The sequence below is a fragment of the Bos indicus genome, chromosome 28 (genome assembly GCF_029378745.1).
Source record: "Bos indicus isolate NIAB-ARS_2022 breed Sahiwal x Tharparkar chromosome 28, NIAB-ARS_B.indTharparkar_mat_pri_1.0, whole genome shotgun sequence".
NCBI lineage: Eukaryota > Metazoa > Chordata > Mammalia > Artiodactyla > Bovidae > Bos > Bos indicus.
Window position 1 is genome coordinate 42,708,069 of NC_091787.1, and position 23,937 is coordinate 42,732,005.

A 23,937-nucleotide genomic window follows, 5' to 3' on the forward strand; every position below is an offset into this window, starting at 1 on the left:
TCTGGGAATATGAATGGTGAAAGCACTATATTATATTGCTCCCTTTTATAAATGAATAGGAAATAATGGTGAGAGCTCAACAGTAACCAGGATACACCCAGCCTTCAAGCCCAACTAGCTTTAGGCTGAGAACGTAGTGTGTACTCACCACTCGTAACTCCAGGAGAACTCATCTGAGCATTAAACCCATGCTGGGCGCAGCACAGGCCCAGCAGATATTTACAGGTCTTGACTGAATCAGCGACAAATGTGTGCTTTTTCCCAGTGACGCTGCTTGTGATGATGAACTTCTTCCGCTGCGGGGAACAAATGCGGACTTTAACACATTGACCATTCTCACCCATCCATCGAAGTATAACTATCCAGAAAATAACCAAATGCAGGAGCTGTCAGCTGGATACCAATGTAGGCATCCAGAAGGGTATGGCAGACATTGTCTGACTATGGCCCAATATTTTTTCTTAGTTTAAATACAACCCCTCTTTTTTTCCCCCTTCATTCATAAATCAAATGTTTCTTTATTGAGCAATTGGTATCTGCCAAGGACTGTGCTAGGTGAAAAGAATATGAAGTGAGCTCAGTACAGGCACTTCCCTCAGCAAGAAGTGAGCATAATCTCCATGTGCGTCAGGAAAGGCCATGAATATACTTATAGTTTGCATTGTTCAAACTCCTGGACTTGGAAGGCAAAATCTCAGCTAGCAGGTTTACAGAAAAGATAAAATCACATCAGCAATCTCATGTTTTCATGCTGTTATGTGCCAGGTTCTGTTCTAAATCCTCTCTGTGTCTTAATTCATTTCGTCCTAGAAGCTACAGAATGAGAGCAGTCCCATCATTATCCTTATTCTACAGATGAGGAAGCGGACGGAGACGCCTCAGAATGCAGCAGGAACTGAGGTCATATCACCAAGAAACACTTCCTCCGCATTTATACCTTCAAGGCCCATGCGCAAAGGGATAATTTTTGTACCGCTCACTGAGATAAACTGGAGAGGAATATCTGTCTGGGGCTATCTATATCGAGCTTCCAGGAAAAGATCCTTAATGTTTGCAATATATAACTCTAATAAGAACAATGAAATATACAGTAATAGAAATGCTATTAAATACAAATTTATATATAACTTCCAAATAAAATCTCTATTCTAGATATTTCATAAGAACCTTGAGCTTGCTCCTATAAAGATAACTTTATAAATACAGGTTTTATGCTTGAAAGGGCATTCTGAAACTCCTGCACTTCTTTAAGGCTGCTGCTGCTGCTGCTGCTAAGTCGCTTCAGTCGTGTCTGACTCTGTGTGACCTCACAGACGGCGGCCCACCAGGCTTCCCCGTCCCTGGGATTCTCCAGGCAAGAACACTGGAGTGGGTTGCCATTTCCTTCTCCAGTGCATGAAAGTGAAAAGTGAAAGTGAAGTCGCTCAGTCGTGTCTTACTCTTCACGACCCCATGGACTGCAGCCCACCAGGCTCCTCCATCCATGGGATTTTCCAGGCAAGAGTACTGGACTGGGGTGCCACTGCCTTCTCCGTCTTTAAGGCTAATCCCTTTTAATTTTTGATAATTGCCATTCCCAAGAACCTCCATGCACACAATCAAATATTAACAAAGGGTGACAACTGTTCATTACTTCCCTTTTAAAAAACTTTTTTTTACCATTAACCTAATTTCAGATAATTTAAGCATTCTCTAAATATCCTTTACTTTTATTAACAAATTAATGTTGAATCTATACTAATGTGAATGGATTTTGAATTCAACTGAATTATATCTAGTATTTTATATTTAATGCATTTTCTCAAACATTAATAGATGCTAACTATCCTCACTAATTTTTTCCTCAGTATTCAAATTATAATGTCTAAACTCCACTGGCTGATCATTTTATCCATACTTTTCCAAAGTTGAATATTTGCTTAGAATCCATCTACTTTCTCAATATGCATTGATATGCTTATATACAGTCATGACAATTTTATATTAAATTCACTCAGGTATTAAAAATCTTAGATAAGTCATTTTCTAAAATTGAATAATTCTTCTTTAACAAATCTAAAAAAAGAGAATTGTTCACACGTGCACACGTACACACCACATCTTTCTTTCAGACCATAAACTCTTGCCAAACCATTGTGCTTTCGGACCCCAGTGCCCTAAGGTATTAAACACCCCAGAGAGGAGAACTGCTATCTCATTTCTTGGCATGAAGCTGAAAATAGTCTTGACTGTAGTGGTTTAGATTTTTTTTTCCCACTTTGATAACATCATTTAATGGGAAATCCATATCTTCAAGCCAACTTTCACACAAGCAAACTGCTCCATGAATAAGATGATGAGTAACTTGAATCTCAGGGTTTTCAGCACAAACACAAAAAGTGTATTTACATCTGTGTTGTTACAGAATAAAAATACTTGGTGTTTCTGTAACATCATGCTTGTTTCAAAGCATGTTTTATCATTTCAAATATTTCTTCCCTTGTAATTTTATTGTTGTTCCTTTGCAGGCTCATTTATTTGTTTGGCTTGACACATCTTTGCAGGATAAGATTCTCTCAGACAGAGGCAGATGTGCCCAGCTAAGGAAGTTGAAACTCCAGACCCCTACTTGGGAAGGCCATTTCCTGGAAGGGACCCAGCAACAGCTTCCTGTGTTTTTATAAAATGTAGAAAGAAAGATGCTTTCACCACAATCAATTAAAATCACTGACTCTTCTTTCCACTGGAACTCAGTCTTATTTTTCTCACCAGAGATAACACTGCACGATGGAGAAGCAGACCCCGCTAAGGAGAAGCAGAAATGAATGGGGCTGCTTTCAATGTAGAGTTAATGGGATTTATTTACGTGATTTACAGTCTCTTCTGCAACAGTGTATTGCCAGCCACCCCAGAATATTCCTTCCATTGGACCAACTCACCCAAAATCTCACCATAAAGACAGGACCAGTAATCATGTAAAAAATGACTATGCCCTACAATAACCAGCCTCAGAAGTATGTGGCGTCAGCCCTAGAGAGGAATAAGATTTGAAATGCAGAGCCAGAGGCCAGTCTGCAGGAAACATTTTCAATCATCAGAAATGAAAATCTGTAATTTAATTCTCAAAAACATCGAATTAAGTGGAATTTTTATCCTATCAGGAATGTACTTTGTAATTGTACATATACTGCCTTATCAATACAGTGCACATTTTTTTCTTTTTCTTTTCTTGATGGGAATCACACAATATGAAATTTATTTGATTTTCCTGTGTTGGTAGCCTAGAAACCGGCAGTGGCGCTTCAAAGAGCAAGAATGTCTGTCGCAAAGCTGCATGTTTTATGGATCTCATCAACAATAAAAACAACTTTCAATCAGATGTGCTAGATTTCTCTTCTCTCTAGAAAAAAAGATATTACAAAAGTATCATCCTATGGAAAAGTACAAAGTGTGTGCCACCAAAACATTGAAAGAGAAAAAAAAGAATTATAGAGTTTATCCGGAAATTCATTAATAAGAATATTAACTTTTTTACTTTGGGGATTTTGCAGTAGTTGATCTTTTACAATTCAAGAGTTGTGGTGATTAATTTTTTCATTCTACATGAGCAGTCACTTTAAAACCTTGTTTGTTTTTGGAAATTTGCATCCTTGTTTTTAAAGAGAGCCCTACAAATGCTGTATCCTCCCAGGCTTCGCGCATTTCTCTCCAGACATTTTTAACTACTATTAATATCCAAGAACAGTTATTAGCATGGGTAAGTTCATTATTTCACAATGAATGCTTTCGTGATTGAATAATCTTCTGAATTGATGTCTCTGTCACAGGCGGGCTGCCAATGTACCTACAAATCCTATTCATTGTAAAAATGGCATTTTTTTCCTATTTCCTTGGCTACCTTTCTTTAGGATGACAAAACATGTTAGCAATTGTCTGAAGCATTCTGGCTTCCTCTAGTAATTAAGCTAATTTGAAACTAGCTTCCTAAGTCGTAGCATGAAGAGCTCAAGTCATTTTCTGTGTAAGATGCTGGGTTTGTGGCAAGCAGCTGGTGATGTTACTTCCCATGATGACTTTTCCATAAAAAAGGATATTTATGTTGAGGAAGAGACTGGTCATCAGAACATGGAAATCCTAATTAGTGACTGGGTGTTTTTAAGCTACAAAGTTTGTTTTGTGAACCAGATGACTTTCCAGCTTTAAACAAGAAATTCTTTGTGGTCACGGGGAAAACAAATATCTGTAAAAGTTAAACCAACTTAAATATAAAATACTTCAGGGGGCTGTTAAATTTATGGCTTCAAAAATTCTAGTTTTCAAAATTACTTGGTAGGTTGTCTGCACTTCTACAAATGTTTTAAAAGAAATTACACTGAGAATTGAGAATTTTGAACAATCAAATATGAGATAGAGAAAATAGGAAGTAATAACAGTATTGAATATTCAATAATCACGACCCCACTGTGGCCTGCCAGTCTCCTCTGTCCATGAAATTCTCCAGGAAAGAAAACCGGAATGGGTAGCCATTCCCTTCTTCAGAGGATCTTCCTCACCCAGGGATCAAAGCCTGGTCTCCTGCATTGCAGGCAGATTGTTTATCATCTGAGCCGCCAAGGAAGTCCTCATTGTGAGTCGGCTCTTCACATCAGGTGGCCAAAGTATTGGAGTTTCAGCTTTAGCATCAGTCCTTCCAGTGAACATTCAGGACTGATTTCCTTTAGGATGGACTGGTTGGATCTCCTCACAGTCCAAGGGACTCTCAAGAGTCTTCTCCAACACCACAGTTCAAAAGCATCAATTCTTCAGTGCTCAGCTTTCTTTATAGTCCAACTCTCATATCCATACACGACCACCAAAAAAACCGTAGGCTTGACTAGACAGACCTTTGTTGGCAAAGTAGTGCCTCTGCTTTTTAATATGCTGTCTAGGTTGGTCATAACTTTTCTTCCAAGGAGCAAGGGTCTTTTAATTTCATGGCTGCAGTCACCATCTGTAGTGATTTTGGAGCCCAAGAAATAAAGTCTGTCACTGTTTCCACTGTTTCCCCATCTGTTTCCCATGAAGTGATGGGACCAGATGCCATGATCTTAGTTTTCTGAATGTTGAGCTTTAAGCCTACTTTTTCATCAAGAAGCTCTTTAGTTATTTGCTTTCTGCCATAAGGATGGTGTCATCTGCATAGCTGAGGTTATTGATATTTCTTCCAGCAATCTTGATTCCAGCTTGTGCTTCACCCAGCCTGACATTTCACATGATGTACTCTGCATATAAGTTAAATAAGCAGAGTGACAATATACAACTTTGATATACTACTTTCCCTATTTGGAACCAGTCTGTTGTTCCATGTCCTGTTCTAACTGTTGCTTCCTGACCTGAATACAGATTTCTCAAGACGCAGGTCAGGTGGTCTGGTATTCCCATCTCTTTAAGAATTTTCCACAGTGTGTTGTGATCCACACAGTCAAAGAATTTGACATAGTCAATAAAGCAAAAGTAGATGTTTTTCTGGAACTCTCTTGCTTTTTTGATGATCCAGCAGAGGTTGGCAATTTGATCTCTGGTTCCTCTGCCTTTTCTAAATCCACATTGAACATCTGGAAGTTCATGGTTCACGTTCTGTTGAAGCCTGGCTTAAAGAATTATGAGCACTACTTTACTAGCGTGTGAGATGAGTGCAATTGTGCGGTAGTTTGAGCATTCTTTGGCATTGCCTTTCTTTGGGATTGGAATGAAAACTGACCTGTGGAAGTGCAGGTCAACAGTGGCCTGCTGCAGGGGCTCTGGGTGCAGCAGACCTGGGTATGGCATAAGCCCTCTTGGAGGAGGTCACCATTAACCCCACCATAGAACCACCAGAACTTACACAGGACTGGGAAAGCAGAGTCTTGGAGGGCACAACAAAACCTTGTGTGCACCAGGACCCAGGAGAAAGGAGCAGTGACCCCACAAGAAACTGACCCAGACATGGCCATGAGTGTCCAGGAGTCTCCGGCAGAGGAGTGGGTCGTCAGTGGCCCGCTTCAGGGCCAGCTGCTTCAGGCTGCATTTGGAAGGCCCCGAGTGCAGCAGTGCATCATGGGACCTTTTGAAGGAGGTCGCCACTGTCCTTATTACCCCCACCATCGTTTGGCCTCAGGTCAAGCAACAGGGAGGGAATACAGCCCCGCCCATCAACAGAAAATTGGATTAAAGATTTACTGAACATGGCCCTGCCCATCAGAACAAGACCCAGTTTCCCCCTCAGTCAGGCTCTCCCATCAGGAAGCTTCCATAAGCCTCTTATCCTTCTCCATCAGAGGACAGACAGAATGAAAACCACAATCACATAAAACTAACCAAACTTATCACATGGACCACAGCCTTGTCTAGCTCAATGAAACTATGAGCCATGCTGTGTAGGGCCACCCAAGATGGACAGGTCATTGGGGAGAATTCTGACAAAACATGGTCCACTGGCGAAGAGAAAGTCAAACCACTTCAGTATTCTTGCCTTGAGAACCCCATGAGCAGTGTGAAAATTAATTGTAACTAAATTCAAATAAATGATGTTCAAATGTTATTTCAAACACTGTACATTTAATACGTGTGTTATTACTGTAATTTTTTTTTAATGACTGACAAATGTTTTCACATCTGTAGTCCATGGGAGACAGGCCAGATGCCTCCCCACTATGTGTGCAAAGGGAAAATTAAAATAAAAGGAAAATGTTTCAAAAGCATGCAGACTCCATTGCACCCACTTCAAACTCTCCTTCCCCATCTGCCACTCCCAACCTTGCCACTCCCAAAATCAATAGATTCCCCAAACTAAAAGAACTTCACCCAGAGGGAAGGTGTAGTCCTTTAGGCTAGTGGCTGCCAGTGGAGGTGACAGGGGCCTGGGTGAAGGATGGCAGAAGAAGTGGCCTCCAGGGGACTCAAATCCCCTGATAGACTTCTCCCAAACACGCCATAGTCAACGGAGTACAGGTTAGCTGACAGGCTGTGAGCTTAACTTCTTAGGAGAAGATCATCTGACCTATTGTTCCTTTAAAGGGGTAAGAGATCAAAGGAAAACAAAGCCGGGGTCATATCAACTGAGTGACACTCACATAAGCCAAAATCTTTTCAATTTCTCTCCACTGAAACCGTAAAGTTGCAATTCGGCTGTTGTTTCTCACTTCGTATATGATAACACCCTTGGCACAGATCCCCAGGGCCATTTCCCCTTCCAGCCGTGTCTTCTCTGGAAGAACTTGGTACACCAGCACACCATATTCCGGGAGCTGCTGAGCGACCTAGAATGAGAACAAGGCCAATTAAGAAGAAACAGGCACACTGGTCTAAAATAATGGATTTCAAACCATTCCATGAGGAAAAAAAAAAAACAAAACCTTAACAGATGTTCTGAAAAAAAGAGTAAGATTGCCAAATAAGTTTCGGAAACACTAAGCTACATATATCTCCTTACTACAGCATTTCTCTGCACCTCTAATATGATGGTGTTGTTATATTTTATTAACAGAATGAAGGAATCCTTCCCTAATGAAGTACCTTGAGACGCTAGGAACACTGATATTAATTATGAAAGGGATACCAGAAAATAATAATATCCTGAACAAGGTTGAACAATTCAGACTCTTCTGAATCATCTCACAGGGATTTCTTTTTCTAAAGCCTACTGCAGTACTACTGATACAACCCCTTCATTTTACAGGGGGAAAAACTGAGGCCCAGGCACAGAAAGCAGCCTTCCAAATGATCAGCAGCACTATTAAAACAAGATAACATCCTGCAGAAAAAAGGAGCAATCACTGGCATTTCTCAGCATGTGGCAGTGATTGGGTGGGGTCCCCACAGTCCAAGATCTGTCTTCAGTTTTCCAGTTTAGGAGACAGAATTTTGTCAGGAACCTGAGGGTCAGTCAGAGCTGGGAACTGCAGCAGGCTAACCAAAATCTTCAGAGACTGGTGTGTAAACCTAATCCAGATATTCTTTTTTTATGTCTGAATAGTAATCATGTCTCTGTTCTGGTCTCTGCCATCTTCATCCTCACCTGGTAGACTCCAGTTCTTACTAGAAGACTGATGCACCTAGGCTCAAGGCAAATGGGCTAAGAATGTGTACATGTGCTCTCCACACATTTGAAACTCTCTCAGAAGGGTTTCAGGGGTGAAATCCGGTACTCATCCTACCCCAGAGCAGAGGGGACAAAATCCTGCCCAATCTCTCTCATCCTCACAAAACTGAGGACAAATTATGGCTTTGGAGAGCTCCTTTCTCGAGCCCTTTTCTGTCTTTTCTCCCTGTACTGATAAGTAATCTGTGCAGATAGGTCACACTGCCTACAAAACCTATAGCCTTTTGCATGATCTTGATTACATTTCTGCAGCCAGAATCTCGCTGTTTCTTTCAGCTTTGGAAAGAGCCCATCATCGTCACTATCATCGTCATCATCTAAAACAGTATTACCAGACATCAGTGCTGAAATGTCCAATGGCCAGACTGAGCATGTGGCTAAAGTACGACAAAGCAGGGCCAACCCAAAACAACTGCATAAATTCTTTTAAAGAATTTGATGTGATATTTCTAAAAAAAAAAATTAAAGCACTAAAATAGTCATCATTAGAATAGAATCAATAGAATAATAGAATATTCGATAGAATAGAATTCTATCGAATATTCATCATCAGTAGAAGATTCTATTCATCAATAGAATAGCCTCTATTAGACTTTCTTTTATTTTTTAAATTGTTTAGTTTTGATTTTAATTTTTAATTTTTTAATTATATAGAAAGGGATATGATATTGAAGTACTTGGACCCACAACATTTTTAAAATGGTTCAGTGCTGTTCTGTAACAGAGCAGGACCCTACGGGGCTTTCCTGGGACAGACTTCCTCATCCGGTCTCTTTCGCCTGCTTCTCGTTTGTAGAAAACCTTTATCTTCCTAGGCCTGCCCTTCTTTGACCTATCATTGCACTTCCGGGAATCTGTCCTAAGAAAATATACCAAATGACCAAGATCAAAACCCTTTGATCAGAGTGATGTTTGGTGCAGACTTCCAGAGTTGGGTTGAGAAAACTAGTTCCTTGCAATAAATGTTCCTAAAGGCCCCGCCTTATAGAGTACTTGGAGAAGGAAATGGCAACCCACTCCAGTATTCTTGCCTGGAGAATCCCACAGGCAGAGGAGCCTGGCTAGCTAGTTACAGTCCGTGGGGTTGCAAGAGTCGGACACGACTTAGTGACTAAACCACCACCTATAGGGTCCTACCTAAAAGGTATCCCCTAAAGGTAAGGGAAGCTGGTGGCTCAGAGGTAAAGAATCTGCCTGCAGTGCAGGAGACGCAAGAGATATCAGTTTGATCCCTGGGTCTGGAAGATCCCCTGGAGAAGGAAATGGCAACCCTCTCCAGTATTCTTGCTCAGAAAATCCCTTGGATGGAGGAATCTGGTCCAGAGGGTCACAAAGAGTAGTACATGACTGAACAACTAAACACAAAGGTACCACTTTAAAAGGGATTATTGGGCAAGCTTTGCAAAGGATATTTACAAAGCATTTGTATTTGTCTGGGGAATGCATAGGTTATAATGCTAAGTGGGAAAAAATACAAAGTACAATCAGTATGACTTCAACAACAAAAAGAAAATATTTTAACAGCATATGGCAATCCCTAGTTATGTGGAAAATGGCTCCATGGTTGAAGAAGTTTGGAAAACACCAAGTTAACCTTGAACAAGTTGTTCTGAGATTAATATGCTAATATAGGTGTGAATCTTGCCAGCAGCAGTACCCAAACTGGACTCTCGCCAAATCTGATGAACTAGCAGCATTAGTCATCAGTGAAGCGCAGGCCAATAGGTGTCATCTGATAATGGAAAAGGGAGCCACCAGGAGCTATAATTAAATAATCCAGGAAATGTTTATTGGAGTAACTGGTCTCTGTGCTGAGTTCTGGGGATCCAAGGCCCTCTGGACATTTACAACCTGGAAGAAGGGACAAGAAATGAACAGAGATGTCTGTGATGTAGACTGTCAGCAGTATATGCCAACACTGTATAAAATGTTTCTAACCTTTGACCCTGTGATTCTACTCATGAGAGTCTATCCTTAAGAAATTAAGCAGAAATGCAGCTAAAGACATATGCAGAAAAAAATATTAATCTCAGTATTGTTTAAAATAGTCCCATATTTACAATAATTTATGTGCCAAATAACAGGATACTGAGAAAAAATTTGGGGTACCTCATGTGTTGATTCAAAAGAAAGTTTCAATAGTGAGATGAGATTTAAAAACAGCCCACAAAACTGACTATATAATATAAATCCAGTTTTAAACCTAAGTGCATGTACACATGTGAATGCACAGACAAAAGAGGGAAGGATGAACACATACAAATGGATCGTGTTGTCTCATTGGGGAAGAATGAAGTGAAAAGTGAATGTGCATTCACTCAGTTGTGTCTGACTGCAACCCCATGGACTGTAGCCTGACAGGCTTCTCTGTCCATGAAATTCTCCAGGCTAGTATACAGGGGTGGATACCCATTCCCTTCTCCAGAGGATCTTTGTGATCCCAGGATCCAACCCAGGTCTCCTGCACTGCAGACAGATTCTTTACTGTCTGAGGCATGAGGGAAGCCTATTTGTGTGTGTGTGTGTGTGTGTGTGTGTGTGTGTGTGTGTGTGTGTGCGTGTGTGTGTGTGTATGTTAGTCGCTGAGACATGTCTGACTCTTTGCAAGCCCATGGACTGTAGCCCACCAGGCTCCTCTGTCCATGGGATTATCCCAGCAAGGATACTGGAGTGGGTTGTCATTTATATATATATATATCTCACTTTGCTGTATATACTTGAAATTAATGAAGTATTGTAAATCAACTAATTTGAAAAAGATATCCCCCAAAAAAGTTTCCACATTTTTCCTTGAGTTGGTGGCTTCCTTTACAACTACTGGTCATCTTTCAATGAGAGGAAGAAGGGACACAACGAGCCAGGCACACTAAGCCAGGGCTGCGCAGAGGCCTGCAGACCCAAATCCTTGGCTTCTCTGCTGGCTCTGTGGTCCTGCACCCTCTCTCCACCAGAGGTGTGCTCATGGCTTTGAAGTCCTCACTTGTTCATTGTCAAGGGAATGCTGCATCCACTTAGCAAGGAACCGGAACAAAGGCTGGATTGGGGAACACACTGAGCGCCTTTCTCCCAGAGCTGCTCAAACGAAACACTCAAGTGTTTATACTGTACTAAGTGCTGCAGAAAGTTCCAAGTGACTGACCAAAAAAAATATAGCCCTCACCTCAGCAGTTCTGCTTTCAAAAGACTATCTCAATCAAAAGCTAGAAAACACAGAATATTTTTGTCTCAGGAGACATTGTAAAAAGAAATATAAAAGCCCTGGAGTTCCCTTTTGAAACTGCTCCCCAACTCTAGAAGCCCCACCAGGGACATCACCCTGGGGATGCTCGGGGGCCCCTCCCACATGTCTCTCCCCCACCCCCAGCTCTATCTGCACAGGCAGAGCGGCCAGCCCCTCCCGTCCTGAAGCAGAGTAACTGGTACTGTTTCTGTTGTCACTGGGCAGCTATCAGCTCTCACAGTGCTGCAAGCCTCTGGGTCCCCTTCTGTCCTCCCTGCAAAACTTAAACTCCCCAGAGGCAGAAAGCACGTCCTTCCTGTCTGTTTCCTGTAGTGCCTGGTCCACTCCGGGTGTTAAGTTGTGAACTGAGCAAAAGCTGTGCATTGGAGGCTCTGTGCACCAACATAAGAGACTTCGCTTTTGGCTCACACTCAAGTTTGCACTTCAGATGTCAAAAATGTCTCTACAGTAAATGTGGCCTGCCCCCACTCACAGAATATTGACAGTGTGAGCTCCAAGGTTGAAGAAAGGGCCTGCCATGCCCACCCTGGCCCAGTAAATCCTGCTCATTTGGGGGATCATTTCCAATGCCATCTACTTCCAAAAGTCTCGGGCCCTGTGCCTGTATCTCCCTGTGGCTCTGAGCACACCCAGCCCCAGGGAAATCTCTGGAGGGTATTGCTGACTACGTGCCCCCTCAAGAGTCCAAAGGCCTCACCCTCAAGAACTCCAACTCAGCATCCTCTCCCCAAAGCATGGGGCTCAGACGATGCATCTCTGAGACTTCGACTTGGGCCCGGGGAGCCGTCATCCTCTCAATGAGACTTGCAGGGATATAATCTTCAACTCGAAAATAGGCTTTGTTCTCTACCTGCTGGAAAGATGCAGAAGAAAAGGGACACAGCCAAGACAGCTTCTATAAGACTCTGAGCAGAACAGAAGCCTGTCTGCAGTCGCAACTCAGTTAGGGGCCCCGGGAAAAGATGCTCTTTTGAAGTGCCCACTGGATATCATATTCTACCATAGTAGAGATTGAGCCAAACCACGTAACAGAAACAGAAGGGAAAGGGGAAAGAAGCCACCTGTTTTTGACCCCCTTCTGTATGCCAGGAGGTCCCCAGAACATATTAGCTCTTTCTATCCTCCAGGTAATCGTAAGAGGACAGTATTATTATTGGCATTGCCAACATGAGCCAAATGAACAAGAAAGAAAGTCATTTAACAGAACTAAGTCCACACCATTTGGAAGTGACAGAAACAAAGCCCTCGCCCGTTCCGCAATGTCACGCCACTTCCCCAATGGCACAGTGAAACCCTGGCTCTAAAGCTGTGTTCCTATATATTCACTCAGCACTTCTATCTGCATGCGCTACCAGCACACTGCCCCCTCTCTCAAGGGAGGCTTGTCTATGGCACCATCTCTTCACAACAAGGTGATCAAGAAGCGTCCCCCGAACAAGAGAAGATCTGGCATTGACAGCCCAGGCCTGAGCCTTCAGCGCCGACTCTTCTGGAAACCTGAGGCCGCAGCCCCGCTAACACTGTGGCTCACCATCACTCATCGCCCAATACTGAGTTCCCTGGTATGGACTCTGGGGCATGGAGAGGTACACAGACATTTTGGAGGAGTGGTCTCAAGGTTCACAGGAAGGAGTGAGGAACGTAGAGCTTGGCAGATAGAGAAGCTGACCCTTCCCTGGTGTTCCTGAATCAGCCCATCCTAGTCTCAGGAAGCCAATACCAGCCTAATCTTGGGCAAGACGCAAGCTGAGGGCAACTGTCCATGAGGAGGGCAACTGTCCATGAGGAGGGCAACTGTCCATGAGGGAGGCAACTGGAAACTGGGAGCATCTGGCCTTTTCGGGGCTGGGAATGGGCACGTTGGTCTGATGAGGGGGTCTGACAGGAACGGCACAGCATCCACTACATCCCCATGTTCCTGGTCTGGCACAGGAGTCCCATGTGGCTGGAGACAGAATCCTCCAGCCTAGGGCTGGCCCATGCCAGTTCTGAGCTCAGCTCAGAGACACTGAGAGGAAGAAATTGCTTGGTAATCCAGTACACAAAAAAGCGTTCAGATGCTGTTAGAATGGCCCCGACCCGGAAACTGGCACCAAGTGCTGGCAAGATGCAGAAGAGCCGGAACTCATTCAGTTACTGGTGGGAGTGCAAGATGGTTAAGCCTCTTTGGGAAGACAGTTCTTCAATTTTTTATGGAACTAAACAAATTTGTGCCATATGATCCAGCAATCATCTCTTTGGTATTTACCCAAAGGAGCTGGAAACGTATGTCCACACAGAAATCGGCACATGGGTGTTCACAGCAGCTTTATTCACAGCTGCCAAAACTCTGAAGCAAAAGAGGTCCTTCAGTTGGTGAGTGAATAAATAAACTCTGGAACATCCAGACAATGGAATATTATTCAGCACTAAAAAGAAATAAGTTATCAAGCTGAAAAGACATGGAGGAAACCTACATGCATATTACTAAGTGAAAGAGGCCAGTTTGAAAAGGCTATGTACTGTATGATCCCAACTCTATGACATTTTGGAAATGGCAGGACTATAGAGACTGCGAAAAGATCAGCAGTTGCCAGGGGTAGGGGAGGAGGAGGGGGAGCACAGAGGAGTTTCAAGGCAATGAAAGTACTCTGGGGAATTCCCTGGTGGTCCGGTGGTTAGGCCACTGCCAGGGCCAGGTTCAGTCCCTGGTAGGGGATCTAAGACACTGTAAGCCACGTGGTGTGGCCAAAAAAAAAACCACTACTCTGTATGATTCTGTAAGAGTAGATATCTGTCATTATCAATTTGTTCAAATGTAGAGAATGTACAACACTAAGAGCAAACTCTAATAGTAACTGTGAACTCCGGAGGATAAGGATACATCAGTGCGTAGGCTTATCAGCTGCAATAAATTGGAATTGATAGAAGGAGACAATGGGAGTGGGGGAAGCGTATGTGGGGCCAAAGGGCACGTAGGGAATCTCTGCATCTTCCACCCAATTGTGCTAAGAACCTCAAACTGTTCTAAAACAGAAGTCTATCAAGCATTTTTTAAAATCATTTAGGACATTAAACATTTTTTAAAAATGTAGGAACTTTGACCCAGCATCCTTTTGCTAGAACTAAAGAAGTCAGATCAACAGAAGTCAGCGTGAAACTAAAAGAGCTCCAGCACCAGTATTTCTTTCTTTGTCATTTATTTTGAAAAGGAAAATTAGAAGCGACTGGAACAATAATAGTAGTGGTTATGCGCACTTCCATGGAGCCTCTAGGTGACGCCCACGAGCGAGAAAACAAATAAGAAAGCCAAGTTCCGGCCCTAGTGAGGCACGCCACGTGATTATCCCAAAAGCTCATTAGGAAGGCCAAGGGAAGACATACTACTGAGTGAGAAAGCAGAATGCAAATCAAATGTGGCAACATTTACAACTGCATAAAATCCCCGTGTGTGATCAAAGGCTGGAGGAGAATGCACCCAGAGGAAATTTGTTCTGCTGCAATGATGTGATTAAGGAGATTTATTTTTGTACCAAACTGTCTTTGTCTCCCTTTTTAAAATGCAAATGTAATCATGTTACTTACTTCCCAGCTTACAATTCATCAGTGCCTCCAGTCTTTCACTGCAGTGGTTTCCAAATCATGTTTTTTCCCCCGGCACCAGAACCATTTATCAGACAAAATATCCACCCCTTAGAAGGGCACACGAGGTTCCTTCCTGGATCTGACTGGCAGCGCTGCCCAGCCTCGAGGCCCATTAACTAAGGCTGCCGTGAAATCCTTGCAGCTCCGGACGGGCCAGCCCCCTCCTCCTGCTCACTCAGTGACCCAGATGTAGGGAGAGGCCTGCACTCTGAGACCTCCTTATGCCCTTTGACATGCCCACTGCAGTGCTGGCACATAGGATAGCAGGGCCCTAGAAATGAGTCCCAACTGTGCTCTCACTAGCTTACCTAACCTCACAGAAGCACAATTCTTCAATCTGCCTGCCAGTGCCCAAGACACACTTTCGTTCCCTGATCCAGGAAGATCCCACGTGCCTCGGAGCAACCAAGCTCGAGCACTGCAATGACTGAGCCTGTGCTCTAGACCCCGGGGGCCACCACTGCTGAGGCCACGCGCCCAAACCACTGAAGCCCTCGTGCCCTAGAGCCCGTGACTTGCATCAAGAAAAGCCTCCACAGTGAGAAACCTGTGCGCTAGAGAGTAACCCCCACTCACCACAACGAGAGAAAAGCCTGCACGGCAGCTAAGACTCAGGAAAGCCAAAAACAAACAATTAAATAAAATTATTTAAAAAATTTTTTTAAATAAAATGCAACGGAAATAACACCAGCTTTGCAGGGTTGACACAGGCTTAGATGATGCAAGCAAAGAGCAAGCCCTCCATAAATTAGGGTTGAGCGAGTAGATGCCCAAATGAACGGGTATGTGTAATCTGTTGCTTTCACACACACGCATGCATGCACACAGGCGTGCAAGAAAGGGAAAAGGTCCGCCTTTAGGGGCCACATGGGGGCAGCAGAGAATACCTTGGAACCACACCGGTGGCCAGAGCAGAAGCAGAGGTGGTGAGACAGGATCTCAAGCAGGAGCTGAAGGTGAAGGGTGAGATCCAGGCTGAGGCAGAAACTAGGTGAGGCCAGTCAGAAGCCGGGCAGCTGATGGGCGCAAGGGGCACCAGAATGGGGTGCCCAGGGTGAGGTCTGGGCCCGGATTGCAGAACGTGTGGGAGGGTCTGGGCCTGTGTGCTCCCGGCTGCCTTCAGTGGACCTGGCCTACTGTTTCTGTCAACTCTCAGCATTATATCCCGGGCATCAGGTTGAAACTGTATGTCTGAATCCACAGACTGAAAGCTGGTCTTTGTTCTCCAGCAGAGCGCTCCTGGTCCAGGGCGGGGCAGGAAATCTCCAGCAGAGCGCTCCTGAGTCCGGGGCAGGGCAGGAAAACTTGCAAAGAGCAGCTGTGTCGCGGGGCCTCAGCATACATCACCACCTTCCACGCTTGCAGTAGTTCTGACCTACTCTTATCTCCTATTTCCATTTTGCAGGTAAAGAGCTGAGACAGAGAAATAATGTCTAATGCCACGTGGCTACTTAACAAAAGAGGCAGGGTTTGGATCTCATTCCGTCTGACTCACAAACTCCTTCAATCTATAGAGCCTGCTAAGGTCAGCCCAACACTGCCCTGGGAGGCCACACTTCCCTGTCTGTAGGAGCCATCACAGGGCTGGACTAGAGGCTGCAGCAAGGATGGTGACTGTCGCCAGGGCACCCGTGGCTTACAGCACCCTCCATGTGCCTGGGCTGTTCTCCTCCCAAGACCCCCTCAAAGTAGCAGCACACGGGCAGAAGTGAGCAGGCCCAGGCGTGGATGGGACTCCAGCTCTAGAAGCGAGGAGACACAAAGGGGCTCCAAGCAGTGACAGGCCTGGAGTTTTGCCAAAGGGGCAGGGAGGGGCTATGTGGGCTAGGCTGGCCCTGGGAGACTGCCTGCCCAGGCAGGGGGTAGGGTGGGGACGTGCCAAGACAAGAAAGTGAGGTCTCAGTCCCTGTAGATGGAGTGGGAGCAGGAAAGTGAGGGTCAGAGAAGGCTGGGTGTTGGGAACTGAACTACATTTCCCTGACAAGCAAGGTGCTGACTTTCCTGATGGATGACTTTATCCACAGTGTTATCCAGCCAAGAGCCTGTACTCAGTTCATCCACCCACTCCTCAGATCAGTTGGTCTTGAGCAAACTCCCCATGTTTGAGGCTCTGCTTTGGCGTGAGGGAAACAGCAGAACAAAACAAACAAAATCTTTACTGTCTGGTGGATTCCATTCTAATGGAGAGACTGACAGCAAGACTGATAAGGAAATGGATACTCCACACCAGACGGTGAAAAATGCAAGGGGATAAAGAGGGACTTAGACGGCTCCAGACATAGAGGCAACTTCTGAAGATGTGCTGGGAAGAGAGCGAGATATTGGTGAAGCCTGAAAAATGGTTTTCAAACTGCTGCCTGTAATCCATGGGTGACCTGTGAGTGCTTCATAACCAGCACTTATAAATTAACTAGACTATAATAGGAAATACCAGTGTGTATCACATAAGTGCATCTTATTTCCTAAACTTTTGCCTCACTTCTGTTACATGGACACATGTGTACAGGTTGAGTTATAATGTTTGTCTTTTTTTTTTAATTGGGGTCATGGCACAAAACATCTGAAAGCCAGTGATGATGAGCCCAATAAATTAGTACATTACTGGTTGTAGGCAAGACTTTAGGTTAGAACTACCTTACAATGTATAAACTTGACCTGTTCATTTTTGTATCCCCCAGAGCCGAGCAAAGAACACTTGATGGATACTTGTTGGATGGATAGGTGAATGGATGGATAGGTGGGTGGGTGGGTGGGTGGGTGGATGCAGTTTACCCCAATCTCAGTGGTAGGTGCTAAGAACACAGGCTCAGTCTTCACATTTACAACAGCTCTCCAGTGTCCCATAACTGCCTCTCTAGTGACCCCACCCAAGGGCCCCTGATATCCACACCTACCTCCTCTGGGTAACTGCCAAATTCAGCCTGCAGAGCAAGGACCCCCAGCTGCAACAGCGTCTCATCGCTGCAATACAGCTTCTCCTCCAGGATGTCTTTCCGAAGTTGCAGGTAAAATTGATGCCTTGTCCAGCTGTGCCTGCCAAAGAGATGCAGGAATAAAGGTTACCGGAACGCTGAGGACAAAGGAGAGCACTAAAGCCAGAGGGTTTCCTCAGTCTGCGAAGCAGAAAAAGGAGAAAAGATGGGATACAAGTCAGTGGAACCCAGAGGGCAATGCCAGTAAGGCAAGGGTGAGCTTGTCTATCCACACCGTGCCTCCTGTCACTTGTTGAGGGCTATTCTGTGCCCAAGACACAGGGTTACTCACTTCCCACCATATCCATGGAGATGTTTGTTCTTGTGGCTCAAGTAAGAAAACGAATACTTAGTCAGATGGTATGTCTAATAAGCAAAGGAATAGAGAGAGTGATCCAGTCCCAAAGCCGTGACCCTCTCCTCCCATCCTCATCACTGAGCTGCTGGGAGGTGGGCATGTTGGGGTCAGGGGAGAGAGAGCTTGACCTTGACTGGCATATGTTTGAAACAAAAGGGTAAAGCTTTCATTTTGACCAGGGCTTGTCCCCAAACACTGACTTTTCCCCCTTTTCTGTCATATTGGAACCCAGGAAAAAGAAGACCAGGTGCAGTAACTGTTGTAATGTGTGCACACATTAACTTGCCAAGCACTTGCCTACCCATTATCTCTAATGTCAGCCTGAACAGACATAAATGACCTAAGGAACAAATCAAGAAGTTTGCAGCACTCACTGGAGCAGCCCGTAGTGACTCACGAAGAACTTTATCCTTAGAAAGAGCACAAAGGCATTTGGGGAGCTCTTCTTCTGGGGCTGCTCACTCCAGCCTTCGGGGGCTATTTTGCACAACCTGGTTTCAGCATCCAAGAAAAAGAACTCTTTACCTGAAATGGAAGTAGAGAGTGTTTAGAGGGAAAAGCAGCCGGGCAGGCACCACGCTTCAGACTCACAGCCCTGAGCTCTGCCCGAAGGGTGAGACAAGAGCCGACTGAGTATAGGAGAAGCAGGTTGTCTGGATTTAGTGCACAGGACCTCTGTCGGGTCCATGAGGGGCCAAGAAGAGGGAACAAAGACGAGAGTGCCAGTGAAAAGAAACTTAGCACCCAGAAAAGAAAGTATGAATGTTTATCTCAGAGGAGATATCACTTATCTGCCTCCCAGTGACCACCTTATCAGAAAAGGCAATGGCATCCCACTCACTCCAGTATTCCCGCCTGGAAAATCCCATGGACGGAGGAGCCTGGAAGGCTGCAGTCCATGGGGTCGCTAAGGGTCGGACACGACGGAGCGACTTCACTTTCACTTTTCACTTTCATGCATTGGAGAAGGAAATGGCAACCCACTCCAGTGTTCTTGCCTGGAGAACCCAGGGATGGGGGAGCCTGGTGGGCTGGCATCTATGGGGTCACACAGAGTCGGACACGACTGAAGTGACTTAACAGCAGCAGCAGCAGCAGCAGACCACCTTATAAAAATAAAATTAGAAAGCACGGAGCTGAGCATTTATCCCATTTCTGTCTCGGGCGGGCGCTCTGTATCTAGCTGTGCAAGTGCAGCATCCTAGTCTTGGGCAGTTTTGTTAGAGGGCACAGATCTCGGGGACCTAGACATTGGGCTTCCCAGGTGGCACAGCGGTAAAGAATCGACCTGCCCATACAGGAGACCAGGGTTCAATCCCTGGGTCAGGAAGACCCCCTGGAGTAGGAAATGGCAACCTGCTCCAATACTCTTGCCTGGAAAATTCCATGGACAGAGGAGCCTGGTGGGCTACAGTCCATGAGGTCACAAAGAGTCGGAACAAATGTGTGACTGAGCACACTTAGCACACACACACCAAGACACCAGGGCTGCCTGAGGCATCAGGCCAGCTGTGGGCTACCTGGGAGCCACTCACCTTTCATGTAAGCCAAGCCAAAGTAGGTGAGCTCCCCAAGGCTGGCAAAGGATGCAATGGCACTGAAGACAGCTCCCACTGTTGATGTGATGTCACATTTCACCTCCAGGCACTGCCCGCTCAGCAGCACCACACAGAGGTCCCTGAGAGCCAAGTAGGACTTCGCTCTTTTGGTCTGAAAACAAGAACAGTATAAACCGTAACAATAACTGAAAGACGTGGAGTCTTTACCACGGGCTAGTGACTGTGCTCGGAGAAGGCGATGGCACCCACTCTAGTGCTCTTGCCTGGAAAATCCCAGAGACAGGGGAGCCTGGTAGGCTGCTGTCCATGGGGTCGCACAGAGTCGGACACGACTGAGCGACTTCACTTTCACTTTTCACTTACGTGCATTGGAGAAGGCCATGACACCCACTCCAGTGCTCTTGCCTGGAGAGTCCCAGGGACGGGGGAGCCTGGTGGGCTACAGTCCATGGGGTCACGAAGAGTCGGACACGACTGAGCGACTTCACTTTCACTTTTCACTTACGTGCATTGGAGAAGGCCATGACACCCACTCCAGTGCTCTTGCCTGGAGAGTCCCAGGAACGGGGGAGCCTGGTGGGCTACAGTCCATGGGGTCATGAAGAGTCGGACACGACTGAGCGACTTAGCAGCAGCAGCAGCTACCGTGCTAACCACTTTATGCGTATTTTTTCATTTAACTGACAACCTAAGAGACAAGTATGTTTATGATTCCTGTTCAGCAGATTAGAAGCGAGGTTCAGAGATTGTAAGGGACCAGCCCAGAGTTGCACAGTTAGCAAAAGGCAGAACTGGACTCAAATCCCTGCTCTTTGCCAGGCTCTGCAGGGGCCAGGAAGGCTGGGGGGCCTCATGTAGAGGATGTCTCTCCCCTGCAAAAATCCCTGGGGCTCCACTTCCCAAGAGGACTGCCCAGGGCCACAACGGTGAGCCATACCCCCTCAGAGTAATGAACCATGCAGTACTGACCCCAGGTCAACGCAGAGCACAACAGAGAGACCTGGGCGGGCACCTGTCCAAGGAGGAGGGAGGGCTAGAGCTTAGCGGATTGCTGTGAACCGAGCAGTTGATCGGCAGAGGTGCATCCAAAGATGTGGAGCAGCGTGTGCCTTCTGGCCCTCGCCCTGCTCAGATTAATTCCAGATGCATCCGCCTCTGTAGCCCCACCCCGACCACTGTCACCTCCGCCGAGCCCATCGGTCGCACCGCATCTCTGCACACACTGCCCACTGCCCCTGGTGCCCTCCCCTCCATCCTCTCATGCCAGTTCCTACCAGGTTTCCAGGTCGGGCTCAGGACCTCTCGTCTTCAAGCTGGAGGGTTGAGCCACCCACTCCCTTCTCTGCTCCCCTGGTTCCTAGTGTTCAGGGGCCCTGCTCCCTAAGGACGAGGGCTAAGCATCCCCTGTGCCCCAAGCCTAGCCTGAGGCCTGGCCCAGACTGCCTCAGAATGTCTTCACTAAAAGACAGTCATGGATGGACACTGCGGATGGCTTTAGTTCCAGTGAGACCAAGCCTGCCACCACACCATGACCCTCCCACACCCGCGGCAGCTGCACTCCCCAGCACTGGACTGGGGACCCTGTGAGAGTGGTATTCCCCCTGACCCCAGGCAGGCACGGCCACGGGGCACACTCTAAGCCACTCTGGCTCCTGCTCATCCGCACCTGTGTGTCCTGGTTGTTGTGTAACACACATGCCCATGCTTGAGTTTAATGCTCTGCAGTTGTCCTCTTGAAACTTGTAACGATTGTATGTTTGAATGTGCATTTTCTAAATGACGTCCCATTATGCACAAAGAGCTTGGATCCACGGCGGCCCTGCCTGCCCACCTCTGGTAGCGGGCTCTGGTAGCGGGCTCTGGTAACGGGCTTTGGCTGCAGCTTCTCTGTTCCCTGGTGCCCCGGCCCCTTCCAGTTTCCTCCTCCGCCTCCCTACCCTGCGACCTCTGCCAACCTTCACTCAGGGCAGCTACCCGCTTATATATTCCAACATCTCTCCCCTCCTCCCCGAGTGCTGGTTCAGGAAGGGTCCCAGTCAAACATCTCAGAGCAAGGCCGGCAGTGGCTGTACCCACAATGGACTAACACCACCAAAGCTCTTTTCTTGAGCCTCGGGCGGGACAGCCTGTCACTCACCCCCAGCCCAGGTCTGCCTGGGTTGAGCCAGCAGACCAAGGGGAGGGAGATTGACTTTTCCTCTCCAGAAAATAAATGCATAAGGCTGGAACACAGACTCCGTGTGAAAAGGAATATCTGGGTTTTTTTTTTTCATATCAAGAGATCTGGGGTGTGGAGCATTGCCTGGCACCTACTAGATGCTTCAACAATATTTCCTGACTAAGTAGGATGATGAAGACAGAGCTCGTCTGGAAGGACAAGCAGGACTTGGTGAGAAGTCACGGAGGTTTCTTCCAAAAGGGGAAGAGGATGCTAAAGGATGGATGTCAAGTAGCAATGTGACTTGGCAAGGGCTGGTAGGCTCCTGGAGGAGAGGGTAAGCCCCTCAGAACTTGATCAGCCTCGGGTACTGCTCAGCTGGCCACTCACCACCCTTCAGCCCGGCCCAGTCTAACCCAGAGGTTACCACAATTGATCCAGGCAAATACAAGGTCACCGGGGCCTCTCCAGCCATCAGGACAAACTCCGGCCTGGAGAACTGAGGAAATAGGCAGAGTTACTCTCAGTAAAGAAGAGAAATCAAAGTCAAGTTCCATAGGGCTGGACTCCCAGCTTCAGAACTAAGCTTCTCCCATGGTTTCACCTCCTCCTACCCACTATCAGCCTTCCCTTCCCCAAAACCAGCAGGAAGCAAGTTCCAATCAGATGGGGTCAACTGCGCTGAGGCCCTAGCTAGGCTAGGCATCTCGGAGCAGATGTCTTAAACAGGTAGGTGTGGCTTTGGTGATGTTCTGGCTCTTCATTTGAGTGTCCACTTCATTTTAAGTGTCGTAATTCATGCATCACCATATAATCTCTTATGTATCTCAAAATTATACGACACGTTGTGTGTATAAATATATGCACCAAGAGTGTTTGAAAACAAAAATACTTTGGGATTTAGATTCAAAGTAAACATTTCACCTTGTTCTGGATGTTGGGTGGTAGTGTGCCTGAGTATTTATTCTCAGTATCACAGTACTTCATGTTCATAGCACACCTGTGACCCAGGAAATGCCTTGATGCCATTATTATTTATACCCAGCCATCATCCTGTGGGGTGCACATTCTCAGCCCCTTTGCAAGAAGCGGAGGTTCCAAAAGGTTAAGAAATTCACCCAAACTAACACCAGTGAATCACAGGGTTGGGTGGGCCTTTTTCTTTAAGATTTTTTTTTAATGTGGATCATTTTTAAAGTCTTTATTGAATTTGTTACAATGTTGTTTCAGTTTTATGTTTTACTTTTTTGGCGACAAGGCATGTGGGATCTTAGCTCCCCAACCAGGGATCAAACCCACATCATTGGAAGGTAAAGTCTTAACCACTGGACCTCCAGGGAAGTCCCTAGGTAGGCCTTCTAATGTGTCCCCCAAGGGTACCCATCAGGACTCCTGTCTCAAGAGGCCAAAAGTGCAGCCCTGGGGTAATGCATGTCCTGAGAGAGTTGCTAGTATTATAGAAGCATTCGACCCCCATCCCTCCAAGCTCATGAGGACCTGAGAGTGGTCTTGGAGGGCAGCAGGGGCTGGAGCAGAATATGGCGCTCATTGCCACACAGGAGAGGATGTCCTGAGGCTATGCTGGGCTCCGCTCATCCCTAATTAGTTGAGCACATCAGGAAAATCTCTTCACAACAGAAAGACAAGCAGACAAAGCCTGCTGGGGGCTTCAGGGTCTGACATTCCCAAAGGGCTCCTGATGCTCAAACAGAAGGCCAGGCAGAGGCGGCCTCATCCGTGAACAGCCTGCTCTGGAGGGCTGGTCACAGATCCAGGGGTGCCTATCCCCATGGCTACTGTGGCCTTGTGTGGTTAGTTTTTCAGCTAATGTCAGTATCACACGTGGACCAAGGGGTGCTTTTTATCTAAACACTGAGAGCGGCTCTGACTGCTGGTGCCAGGGCTGTTTTGGGCAGAAGGTACAACC

General features: G+C 46.1%; 1 protein-coding gene across 8 annotated transcripts in view; it reads right to left on the bottom strand.

Annotated features, from left to right (window-relative positions):
- The window catches only part of FRMPD2 (FERM and PDZ domain containing 2), a 109,576-nt gene that overhangs the window by 41,005 nt on the left and 44,634 nt on the right, over window positions 1-23,937 (bottom strand). For 6 of the 8 annotated variants that reach the window (XR_002180116.2, XM_019954209.2, XM_019954208.2 and 3 more), the window contains 7 exons: window positions 22,438-22,509; window positions 19,829-20,003; window positions 18,668-18,818; window positions 17,858-17,996; window positions 12,037-12,192; window positions 7,071-7,256; window positions 149-296 (listed from right to left, as the gene is read on the bottom strand). Coding sequence is in view for 7 of the 8 variants with exons in the window: in XM_019954209.2 (XP_019809768.2) it covers window positions 149-296; window positions 7,071-7,256; window positions 12,037-12,192; window positions 17,858-17,996; window positions 18,668-18,818; window positions 19,829-20,003; window positions 22,438-22,509 (1,027 nt within the window). In the remaining variant the exon portion in view is untranslated. Of the gene's footprint in view, window positions 1-148; window positions 297-7,070; window positions 7,257-12,036; window positions 12,193-17,853; window positions 17,997-18,667; window positions 18,819-19,828; window positions 20,004-22,437; window positions 22,510-23,937 lie in introns of all 8 variants that reach the window. The other 2 variants (XM_070782233.1, XM_070782235.1) reach the window with 2 other exon arrangements.